Here is a 12208-nt window from a genome sequence, read left to right on the forward strand (position 1 = left end):
TATCGGTACTTGTGCCTATGTAGATGTGCTGCCAAGGTATTCTGTGGAAGGTTGGCCTGGATGTGGAACATGAGGGGGGCTAACAAAAAAAAGGTTCTGACGAGGCAAAAGCAGCAGTCACATCCGATTTGCCCCTGATGCATGGAGTGCATGCAAGGCCATCTGATAAGATTCACATCTGGCGGCTCTACGTCATCTGCATGCCGAGATCAGGCCGAGTATCGGCGTGAATGCCACCGCATCAAGACATGCCTTGGCTTCACGGTAATTGACTTGCAAGTTTGGCTTGCCGAATACCACCTGCGATTCGTTTGGGCATCCGCGCATCGGAGGGGCGGAGGGGGGGGGAGGGGACGTCAGGCCAGGCGGGTGGATTGGTTCCGCCATGTGGCCTCGCTGAGGTTATTTCTTTCCTTGGTCTCGTGCCCAGTCTACAAGTCAACCGCAGCCAGTAGTCTGGCTTGAGCTCCACGAACCACGGCGACGGGCGACCACTTTTATGAGCGGTGAGTCAAACAAGTTCGCATTTATCCGTGGAGAAATTGTCAAGCCGTATGAAACCTCGATGACAAGCAGGGGTTTAAGGAGCCGTACTCCACTGAAAAAGAGGAATGAGGCGAAAGCTGAAAGGCACGAGCTGAAGTGCTGCTTACAAATGATACATTGGCCAGTATAGCGGGACGAGACCTCTGCTGTCGTGTGATTATGCGGCAGTCAAGTGTAGGTCCAGGTAATCAGTCAATTGGGGGCCGCGACGGCAGAGAAAGGGTGGCAGATGCAAGAGCTCGTGTTAAATGCCTCTGCAAGCAACTCAAAAAGCCGACTTTGCGAGCCGTGTACTTGGGACTTGCTAGCCGAATAAGCCGTCACTGCGCGTAGTAACGGCAGAATGGTTCAGTTGGTGTCGGGCATGAGCCATGTTCACGAGAGGAGTTGCTGGATGCGCCACATGTGGCAAGGAGCCAGCAGTAGATGGCAAGATGACGATATCGTTCAAGATGCATGGCGTTGGAGAAGCATTTATTCTGTGTATTCGTAAAGCTTCTGCTGGAAGCAACGGCCTTTTTGAGTACCGTCAACTTGCAACTGTGCTCGGCTTCCGAGCCGTTGAACTCTGCCAAGCCGTAACCCCCACACGCGGCATCCCTTCGAAAGGACCGCTAAAACAGGATTCAGTGCGCTGTAGAAGCCTGCAGCCCGCTACCAAACCCACTGTAGCAGGTCCCTGTGCACTGATGCCATCTCGGAGCTCAGCTCGGCGTTAAGACCGACGGGGCTCGGCGCAAACTTTTCTGCGTGGTTTCTTATCAGATCAGATTGATAAAAATTGAGAGTCCCCGTCACAGCCCCTCCGCGCTGCGGTGCAGCCACCGCAGCCCAAAATGTTTGCCCGTCCAAACCCCCAGCCCTGATTGCCCTTCCCCTCGCCCAGTCATCCGCGCTCACCTTCACCACACGTCTGCGGAAAATTTCTGTCCCCTTTTTATCCACGTCAAATGTCGTAACTCCGACTGCTTTTTTCGTCTGCCATTAGCCTCGACAAACCTCATCCGACCGACTTCTACAAAAAAAGGAAAAAAACGAACCATGTCTGATCGTAGCGAGTCCGTGGATTCTGACGGCGAGTCCGGCTCCCACCACGCGGACCAGCCCCCTGCTCGAAAGAGACAGCGCGTGAGGCTCAGCTGCCTCGAGTGTCGTCGCCGTAAGCTCTCGTGCGACCGCGGCTTCCCGTGCGAGCGCTGCATCAAGAGCGGCACGCCGGACCGGTGCTCGTACGAATCCCGTACCGGCGAGGTCGTCAACGCATCGGCCGGCGTCCCCCCGCAGTTTGCTCAGCTCGACTCCCGCCGCTTCGGCCTGGCCGACGCCGTTGCCGGCTTCGCCTCGCGCGACCCAGACGTCCTCCGACAGGACCACGACCGCATCCGCCGCCTCGAGCTCGAGATTGCCCAGCTCAAGACGCAGCTGCTCCGGCCCGGTGCCTCGGCCTCGTTTGACGGCAGCACCATTGCCGGCACCAACTCGCCCGCCACACAAAAGGACGAGACCTCACCCCATGACATTGACCCCAACGCGCCCCGGCCCGAAATCCAGGAATGCATCGATGCCACCAATGCCTCTGACGAAAAGGTCGAGCTCCGCTTCTTCCGCGGCAAGGGCTTCCGCACGCGCTACTTTGGTCCGCACAATGCCAGCATGGCCTTTGTCGAGCTGACTGGCCTCTGCCCCTTCATGCGGGAGACTGCGGACGAGTGGCTCCGCCCCGTCATCATCCACGACCGCAAGGATCGCAAGCGTCGCCAAGAAACCCGCGAGCTCATGTTTGAGCAGCCGGATCCCGAGCTCGAGTCTCTGCTACCTAGCAAGGAGGAGGCGGACGCGCTCGTGGCTATTTACCTCGACCAGTTCGAACAGATCCATCGCATTGTGCATATCCCTACGTTCAAGAAGGAGTACGAAGCCTACTGGACACCCGGCGCCAACAAGCGCTACGCTGCCTTTACAGCCATGCTGCTGGCCATGATGGCTGTCACCAGCACCGTTCATACCCACGAGGGCCTCAAATTTGTGGGTATGATGTCGAGTGCCCGTCACTGCGCTGAGAAGTGGATCAAGGCAGCCGATGACTGGCACAACATTCAGAGCCAGAAGCATCGCCGTCTCATTCATTACCAGATTGCCTGCCTGCTGTACCTGGCCAAGCGTGTCAACACGTACAAGAAGAAGCGCTTCTGGACCGGCTCTGGCGCCCTCATTCAGAATGGCATCGCCGTCGGCCTCCATCGTGAGCCGAGCCACATGGCCAACAAGATCACCATTTACAACCAGGAAATGCGTCGCAGGATCTGGACTACGATACAGGAGTTTGACATGCAGGCGTCGTTTGATCACGGCCTGCCCACACTGCTGAGCCAGCTGCACTACGACACCAGTCCGCCTCGCAACCTCGATGACGAGGACTTTGACGAGCACACAACGGAGCTGCCTCCCTCCAAGCCTGCCAAAGAATACACATACTCTTCCTTCCAGAACTTGGCGCGCTCGAGCTTGCCACTACGTCTGGAACTCAGCCGTCTGCTCACGGGTCCAACGTCGGATATTGATTACGACCAAGTCATTCGCTACACCAATGACTTGACGCAAGAGATTGATGCCCTGCCTTCCTGGGATACCAATGTGGATCCAAACGTTAGCAAGAAGAACCCGCTCATTGCATATACATTGCTGCATGTGCAGCTGCGACAGTACATTATTCCCCTGCATCAGCCATACCTCAAGCTGCGCAAGCAAAATTCCAAGTATCAATACTCGGAGATTATCTACTACAATGCCGCCCGAGACATCGTGCTGCTGCACGACAAACTCTACGAGCAGGGACTCCGCGCTCTCAACTTTTTGCGAGAGGATGCCCTAACCACAGCCATCAACCTGTGCAGCGTGACCATGCTGCAGCCCAAGGGGTCCACCAACATGATTATGATCAACTCGCACCACACGCTGAAGCTCATTGAAAAGTGCATCGGCATGAAAGAAGACCGATTGCTGCGCTGTGGCAACAACGAGCCGTGGGGGTACTCCATCATGTGCGCCGCCCTGGGTCTACTCGAAGCTCATCTCGGCACCAAGCCATCCGAGGTGGCCAAGTCATCGTCTGCCGAGCGCTTTGTGAATCTACACTACCGCCTGCTGGCCAACCAGGAACCATCCATATCTACGAGCCAACTGGCCGAGGTTGGCATGTCCATGCCGCCACCAATGGCCACTGGCGCGAGCGTCGGGCTGCCGCTCGACGTGCCCGACAGACCAAAAGTAGGCCACGCGCACGCCGACTCCCCATATAACGCTAACCGTTCCCAGTCCGCCGCCATTTCGTTTCCCTTTACGCCACCCATGCCGTCTGCGCCACTGGATCCTTCCGCTGCGCCGTGGCTCATGAACACTGGTGACACCACACAGCCTTTCAATCTCGACCCAAGCCTAGAGCTGCTCGGCATTAATCTGAATGAGCTATGGGGTGAGTCTTGGGAGCTTGGCTAAAGAAAACAAGCCTCTCTTCTCTCTCTCTCTCTCTCTCTTTCCGATTTCAGCGCAGTGGCATTTCAATTGCCCGTCGTTCACAAGTGGAGAGAAAAGAAAAAACATTATTGTCAAGTCAGGCTGACGTTGTGTCTTTTTGTTGGGAATAGATCGGAGAACAGATCCATGGAGAAAGGGACTCTGCGAGATTGAAGAGCCATTCTTTGGCTGAGCATTGCCTCGAGACTCCCCCCTTTGTTGCGCCCGGTGTGCAGGAGTGGCAAGCCGGATGTGGCCCTAATTGATGAAGTACGACTGGAATGACTCTCACAAGAGGAGAAAAAAAAGGGTGGTTGGTATAATGTTTTGGAGTTTCTTGTCCCGTCTTTCCTACAATGTTTGATGGCCCAAGGGGTCTTTTCTGCACACAGCTTTTGCTTTCATTCATTTTCAGCTATTTGAACGTCCTTGTACACTACATATACCAGAGACCTGGGATTTCACGCTGAGCAATTAAAATACTAGGTATCAGCTATTCAGAAGTAAATATAATTTTCGCGACTCCACGCTCTTGAAGCAGTGACGCTCACAATTACTGACGTAACCAAAATTATGGCAGGCAATCTGCCTCGTATGACGCACGCATGCCGGCAGAGTACCTAGACTCACCCATATTTTTCAAATACATTCACTCTTCCCTCCCTGCGAAGTTCCATCATCGCCTCTTTGCTGCTTCCCATGTTCGCCTGTTATTACCATAATGGCTTGTCTATACTGACCCGTTCTCGGCCACAGTTGGAGAAGAATCGAGAGAGCGTTTTTTTGGACAGGCGTGATCTGAAGCAGATAGGACCGTGTAGGTTACTTTGTTGCCATTGTACATCTAAAAGTCGTTGTAACCCATTGAGATAGTCCCAAGTAATGAAAATGGCATATATGCTAGATGACAGGTAAATGTTCGGATCCTGAGATTACATCCAGTTTTCGAGTGACTAAATTACTGAGTAGCGGGAACGGTATTGGTCTGTTCGCGAATAGGCGTCTTGGCCTCGACGACGCCGGTGTTGCTGCCAGCGCTCGTGCTGTTGCGGTCGCTGTCCGAGTCGGCCGCCTTGGGCTTTGCCTTCATAAAGGGGTAGCGGCCGGTGGACTCGCGGAAGCGCATGATGAGGAAGGCGGCAATGACAAAGATCCAGTAGACGTTGTAGGAGATGACGGAGCCGTAGGTAGCCGAGTTGGTCCAACCAAAAATGGCGTTGAGGATGCCCCATGCTTCGGAGCCGGGTGCTTCTGGGCCGCAGCACTGAATTCACGTCAGAATGTGGAAAATAGTAAAGGAAAAAGCAAGATATGTGTGCTTACGTTGACGTGCCAGACGCTGCTATCAATGTCGTAGGAACCCGGGCCGTTGCCAACCTCGGCAGCGTCGCCACCGACGACCTTGTTCCACTTGGCGTTTTCAAAGTCCCAGACGGCGCGGGAAAAGAGGCCGGCGGCGACGAGGTAGAGCAGGCAGGTGGAGGCGACGAGGAAGACTTGCAGCTTGGCGCCGGCACCACCACTAGAGTCAGATTAGCGGCTGAGCGGCAACCGGACGAGGGGGTGAAGGAAACGCATACCGGTATAGAATGTAGCCGACGATGCCGCCGACAAGCAGGCCGCAGACGACAGGTAGAGGAAACGCCGTCGCCGGAGCGGTAAAGGAGACACCAGCGACAAAGATGACGGCCTCGATGCCCTCGCGCATGACCGTGACAAAGGGGAGAACAAACATGGCATACTTTTCCATGAAGCGCTTGACGATGCCCTTGCGGCCGCCGAGGCGCAGCGGGTTGTCGACGGCCTTGGCGAGCTTCACGCGCCACTTGTCCTGCATCTTGGTGACGCGGAGAAGGGCGGCGCCCATGATGGTGATGATGATGGAGCCAAAGAGGGAAAACGCGCCCTCGTAGTAGAGGCCATTTTGGGACCAGGAGGAGCGGCCGACGGTGTAGAAGACACCGATGATGGCGCTGGCAACGACGAGGCAGATGAAGAAGCCAATCAGACTACCGAGCCAGACCTGCGAGGGGAGTTGATGTCAGTAAAGGATGGTGAGGTGGAGGGCAAGGAGCAATGATGGTACCTGTCTGCGAAGTTTCTTGTAAGCGAGGGCATCGCCATCAGGGCCGCCAAGGGTCTGCTTGAGAAAGGCGAGGAGGATGGAGACGATGATGACGGCCTCGAGGGACTCGCGAAAGACGACGATGAAGACGGGCACGGCAAAGACGTTGTTGGCCATGTTGGCTGCTGCGTCTTCTTCTTCTTCTTTGCTCTTGGGTCTAGCTTCCGAATTGACAACCGCAGCAGGAGAGCGGGTTGGTTTTGTGTTGTTTGTCTCGCAACTCAATCAATGTTGGAGTCAAGACTTGGAAGGCCCCGCAACAGCTCAAGTCAGGCCACACTGGAGAGTTGGAGGGAGCGGACTTTGCCGAGGAGGGAATTCGGAAGAGAAAAAGTCGTTGCTTATACAGGGAGCATGGAGAGAGACCGAGAGAGAAAGGAAGAGAGAGAGACGAAACGCCCGTTTTTCAGCCGCGGTGGGGAAGGGTCTTTTCTTGGTTGCAGTTGCTTGTTCGAGAAGAAGAGGCGAAAGCTTCAGCTGTCACAAGGTTGAGATATGGAAATCGGAGGGGTGAGATGCGGAAACCGAGAGGGGTTCGGTTCGGATCAAATAATGGAATGTCAGAAGAACGGTAATAATGAAAGGAATTGTGGCGTTTTTTTTTTTTTTCCTCGTCAAGAGGTCACAAGAAGGTGGTAGAAAAGTTTGGCGAGATGGCCCGAGATGGCTCGAGACTTGGTCTGTGCCGACATCTATATCAATATTGAACAGGACATGCTGGGTTTACGAAGTAGAGGCAAGAGGGTCGACGGGTCGAGTACGGTAAAGTGGATATGATTTGGGAGTGGGGGGATTTATTAGCGGCCGATTAGTGGATTTGGTGATTTTAGCGTTTGCATTAAGGTGCATTGGGCATTATGCAGCCACCGGCATATTTGTGCCGTCTTCAGAGTGGTGCTGCGACTTTGAAGCCGCACTTGTAAAGAGGTCCGAGTGTCTCAATGCTCTTTCTTCCTTCCTTTTTTCTCGACTCTCTTCCGAAGCTTTCGTCGTTGGGAAAAGAATGAAAATTATACCTATATAGTGTTGGTTTATTTATACAATAGCTCTGCCGAGGAGCCGGCTTGGCTCATGCATGCCGAGAGATGTGCTTCCAGGGTCTTGCTACTTGTTCTGGCTCGCCAAGAGAGGCCGATACACTATCTACGTGCTTGGCAGACGATTCGGGCGGGGCATAAGGCAATCAAGTGCCGAGTGCAGAAGATAATTAATCATCGACAGCCGGATGCCCTGGTTGTAATTCATAAGACAGGTAGTTATTGGTATTGAAAACGGTCATATTCACTTCCTTACTCGTAATTGACGTGTTACGGATAAATCCGTACAACTAATCAATACCATTGACACACGAGCCACATGAGCATTCACACCCCGGCAACGCAACAGCCAAAAAGAAAAAAAAAACAATCCATGTACCCAGTATCATCAGACCACTACCGCCCTTTTCTCGTCAGCTTGATCCCCAGAAGCCATTCCCTTGTCGTCGGCCACGCGAGCTACCTCTCCACACCACTCCATTCCGCAACACCCACGCCGTCTAGCAAAGGCTTTCGCCGACGCCACGTTGGAGAAAAACTTTCTTCACGATTTCCCTTGTCTTGTTTTTTTTTATCAATCAGTTGTTAAGCCCTGGCCCCTCCATAATGTGGCGTTGCCGGCTCCATCTCAGCTAATGCTAATCAGATCCTTTTGACCAATCACTGCTCGTCGCCAAACGCCTCATTAAGCCCAGAACTTGGAGCCTGTAGTCGAGGTGCGCGAAAAAGCTGCATTTGTAGAATGATGTTGTCGGATAATCAGGTCACATGCGCTATGCCTTTTTGCTCTCCTCACTTTCTAGTTAGATTCCAAAGCTTGTTGGAACAATACCTCAAGCGAGTCAGTGACTTGCCGGTTTTAGGCCTTTAGCTCGTCTGGCATGCAGGGCCCATGTAACCCTCGTGAAAGGCAAAATATAATCTCTGTGAATTGGAATCGTTTATTGGAGGGGAAGAATTGTCAGAATGAAAATTCGATTTGCATTCCCTGTCTAAATATGGTCGACTGCCCGAATCGACCCGGAGCAACTATTGAGCCGCCGGTTCAACATCACGCAGACCTTGCTCGTTTTTTTTTTTCTTCACTGCTGCCATTTTTTTGCAATTGTTGCCGCAGTTTCAAACGTCTCTTTAGAGTGTCCAGGATATACTCTTGCCATGCATCATGGTCAGATAGCAATGCTTGCAACAGCCGACATCTGTGCACCCCTCCAATCCAACCCGCCAAGTCGGTAGCACGGGTAGGTACGGCTGGCTACCAGTCCACTATTCACAGGCCAACACAGGCTGTCATAACAGAGCACTTGAGCGACCCTGCGCAGACTTTCCGCTAAACAACCCCGCTGTAATAAAGACTGCACCCTTGACCCTGGCTATCTCCAACGCCACATTCAAAAGCGCGGCCCACTCGAAATGGACCCCGCTGGCTTGCCCCATCAGGCAGCTCCAGCCTCTGGTCGGCCACTCACCATTGCACCCAGTCGTCACTGTGGGTGCGTTGCATTTTGCTGCAAGTCAATCGTCCCGCCCGTTCATCGCTTCGACCGTAATCCGTCCCTAGGCCACTGTTCTCTTTTCATTTTCCAAATCCTTCTCAAAAGGACGCAGATATCTTCTCGTCTCTTCTTCCAATACTACTGTAGTTTTTTTACACTCAGAGTCTAAAATTTGCTCAGAATTAATACTTGCTCAGAGTCTCACAAAGCGAGCATTGTACATATAAGAGGCTCGCCATGGCGCACCTCATCAAGACGGCCTCTGCCGCTGCCGCTGCCGCCGCCCTCGTCGGCCTCGCTTCTGCCGCCACCATCACCCACGACTTCAACATCACCTGGGTCACTGCTAACCCCGACGGTGCGCACCCGCGTCCCGTCATTGGCATCAACAACCAATGGCCCATTCCCCGCCTCGAGGTCGACATTGGCGACCGCCTCGTCATCAATGTCAACAACCAGCTCGGCAACCAGTCCACGTCGCTGCACTTTCACGGCCTCTTCCAGAACGGCTCCTCGCTCATGGACGGACCCTCTGGCGTCGTCCAGTGCCCGATTCCCCCGGGCTCCTCCTTCACCTACAACTTCACCGTCGACCAGCCCGGCACCTATTGGTACCACTCGCACACAAACGCCCAGTACCCTGACGGCCTGCGCGGGCCGCTCATTGTCAATGACATAAACTTTCCGTACAAGAACCGCGTCGACGAGGAGCGCGTGCTGACGCTGTCGGACTGGTACCACGATGAGATGCAGGACCTCATCCCGGGCTTCCTCTCCAAGGGCAACCCGACGGGCGCCGAACCCGTCCCCAAGGCGGCCCTCATGAACGAGACGCAGAACTTGTCGCTGCCGGTGCAGCCCGGCAAGACGTACATGTTCCGCGTCATCAACATTGGAGCTTTTGCCGGCCAGTACCTCTGGATTGAGGGCCACACCATGCAGATTGTCGAGGTCGACGGTGTCTACACCAAGATGGCTCCCGCCGAAATGGTCTACATCTCGGCGGCTCAGCGCGTCAGCTTCCTGCTTACCACCAGAAACGACACCTCGGCCAACTTTCCCATTGTCGCCTCCATGGACACCGTAAGTCATGCGCAGAACAATTACACGCAAACGTTGCAAAGCGCACACATTAACAGCGTGGGCAGACTCTCTTTGACATCCTGCCCGACGATCTCAACTACAACTCAACCGGCTGGCTCACCTACGACGAGAGCAAGCCCAAGCCCGACGCCAAGACTGTCGACGCGCTCGACGCCTTTGACGACATGACCCTGGTTCCCTACGACGAGATGGCGCTGCTTCCTGAACCCCACAAGACGGTAGAGCTCGACGTCGTCATGGACAACCTCGGCGACGGCGCCAACTATGCATTTTTCAACAACATCACCTACCAGTCGCCCAAGGTGCCGACCCTCTACAGCGTCCTCTCTTCGGGCGAGCAGGCTGTCAACCCCACCGTCTACGGCGAGTACACGCACCCGTTTGTCCTCGCAAAGGACGAAATCGTCCAGATTGTCGTCAACAATCTCGACACGGGCCGCCACCCTTTCCATCTCCACGGCCACCACTTCCAGGCCGTACACCGCTCGGCCGAAGAGGCCGGCACCTTTGCCGATGAGAATGTGACCGAGGCCCAGCTCGGTAAGGTGCCCATGCGCCGCGACACGCTCGTCGTCTGGCCCAACGGCAACATTGTGCTGCGCTTTAAGGCCAATAACCCGGGCGTCTGGCTGTTCCATTGCCACATTGAGTGGCACGTCGTCTCGGGCCTGCTCGCCACGTTTGTCGAGGCCCCGCTCGAGCTGCAGAAGCAGTTTACGATTCCGCAGAACCACCTCGACAATTGCGCGGCCGCGGGCATGGCCACGCAGGGCAACGCGGCGGCCAACACAAACGATCTGCTGGATCTGACGGGGCAGCCTGCGCCTCCTCGTCCTCTGCCTGCTGGGTACGTTTTTTTACATGACATATGCGAAGGTATAAACACGAAGAAACTTGTACTGACCGAGGTTAGGTTCACCACGCGCGGCATCATTGCTTTCGTATTTAGCTGCATTACGGGTATCCTGGGCGTCTTGGTCGTGGCGTGGTACGGCATGTCTGCGCCCGCCAAGACGACGCGCGACCACGAACCACTTGTTGGTCATGACCACGGTGCCTCGGAGGTGCGTGAAGCGCCGGCTGCTGCGGCCACTGCGGGCGAGACGACGCCGGCGACGACTGCAGGGACGAATGCGGCTACGGCCACGTCGAGTTGATCAAGATACCCAGCAAGAGGAGGGAAAGGGAATTGTATTGGATATATAATGGCTGTGAATAAGATATAGAGACGATATTGCGTGATTAATGAAGATGAGCATCTCCATGTGTGTGTGTGTGTGTGTGTGTGTCATGAGGTGGTGATGTGAGATGATGGCAACATGAAAAGCGACAAAAACACCAAGACGAGAGACTCGGGATCACCAGAAGGGACAAACAAGAACAAATGAAGAACAAGAATCAAAGCGAGCAAGTGGATAAGGCTTTTCATGAGTAAAATGGAGTCAAATGTCACTGTTTGCTACAAAGAATCAACCAGTGAAAACCAGTGAAGGAAGCAAGGAAAAAAAAATCAAGTCAAATAGCAACACCTGGTCTCGATCCAGGGACCTACGGGTTATGAGCCCGTCGCTCTTCCACTGAGCTATGTTGCTTATTTGTATTTTGTGCTTGATGAGAGGCAAGCACTCGATGGAAGCGACGCGAGCTAAATGTTACTTAAAAAGGTTCAAGGAGGACATCGTGTGAGTCAGAAGTAAAATTTTGTATTACCGGGCCCGCAACGGTGTGGGGAGGGGGGGTTCCGGTTCGGAGAAGGTGTGGAGTTTGGGCACGCGAGCTGTGGTAATGTTGCCGCGCGGAAGCGCGTAGATGAGGAGAAATCGGGCTTTATAGGATAAGAAGTGTGTACTTTCTTAGCATATGCAGTTACATTGGTATCTATTTGACTGGAGACAACAGTAGGCGGTTGGTGAGATCAAGGCGTTGGTGTTTGTTGGTTGATGGCTGTTAATAATAGGATGTTGTTATACCCACTTACACGGCGCCACCAACAGAATGAAAACTGCCGTTGAGTAGATGCTAACCTATACAAGGATATTGAATATTGAAATCACCTCCGAACAAAGATTTTATGATGCGGGAGTGAAATTATGAGGCTCTGATTGGGATGCTGCGCTCTCATTATGAGGGGTTTCATTCGTGAAGTGCACCCTTGTGGCGGCTGCATCGTGCAGGAGGACTTGATATCATGCATCAACAGCCCGACCACTTTCTGCATAGTTCGCACGACCTATAAAGATTGTTTATTCCCCCCTCTTTTTCGCTTCAGCAATAGTCCCGTTATATTATGTTGATGGCCATCCAGCTACCCTTGTGGCAAACAGGAGCCTCGTAGTAGTGTCGTCAGCCTCTGCCTTCTCAGTTGATGTCTCACCCCCTCAGACGTC

The 12208-nt window shown here is 53.9% G+C and overlaps 3 protein-coding genes across 3 annotated transcripts; 2 read left to right on the top strand and 1 right to left on the bottom strand.

Annotated features, from left to right (window-relative positions):
• Positions 1 to 1587: 1587 nt before the first annotated feature.
• Positions 1588 to 4041, top strand: BBA_04574 (C6 zinc finger domain-containing protein; the record flags this gene model as incomplete). The annotated part of the gene is made up of 1 exon (XM_008599671.1): positions 1588 to 4041. One exon carries the CDS (start codon positions 1588 to 1590, stop codon positions 4039 to 4041), a length of 2454 nt encoding a protein of 817 aa, XP_008597893.1.
• Positions 4042 to 5017: 976 nt separating this feature from the next.
• On the bottom strand, positions 5018 to 6301 carry BBA_04575 (iron permease FTR1 family protein; the record flags this gene model as incomplete). Its single annotated transcript, XM_008599672.1, has 4 exons — positions 5018 to 5323; positions 5383 to 5581; positions 5640 to 6082; positions 6146 to 6301. 4 exons carry the CDS (start codon positions 6299 to 6301, stop codon positions 5018 to 5020), a joined length of 1104 nt encoding a protein of 367 aa, XP_008597894.1.
• A 2653-nt stretch (positions 6302 to 8954) lies between these two features.
• On the top strand, positions 8955 to 10978 carry BBA_04576 (multicopper oxidase; the record flags this gene model as incomplete). The annotated part of the gene is made up of 3 exons (XM_008599673.1): positions 8955 to 9800; positions 9866 to 10668; positions 10735 to 10978. The coding sequence occupies 3 exons, from the start codon at positions 8955 to 8957 to the stop codon at positions 10976 to 10978; spliced, it is 1893 nt and encodes a 630-aa protein (XP_008597895.1).
• Positions 10979 to 12208: the final 1230 nt, after the last annotated feature.

This window comes from Beauveria bassiana, assembly GCF_000280675.1.
Source record: "Beauveria bassiana ARSEF 2860 unplaced genomic scaffold BBA_S00010, whole genome shotgun sequence".
NCBI lineage: Eukaryota > Fungi > Ascomycota > Sordariomycetes > Hypocreales > Cordycipitaceae > Beauveria > Beauveria bassiana.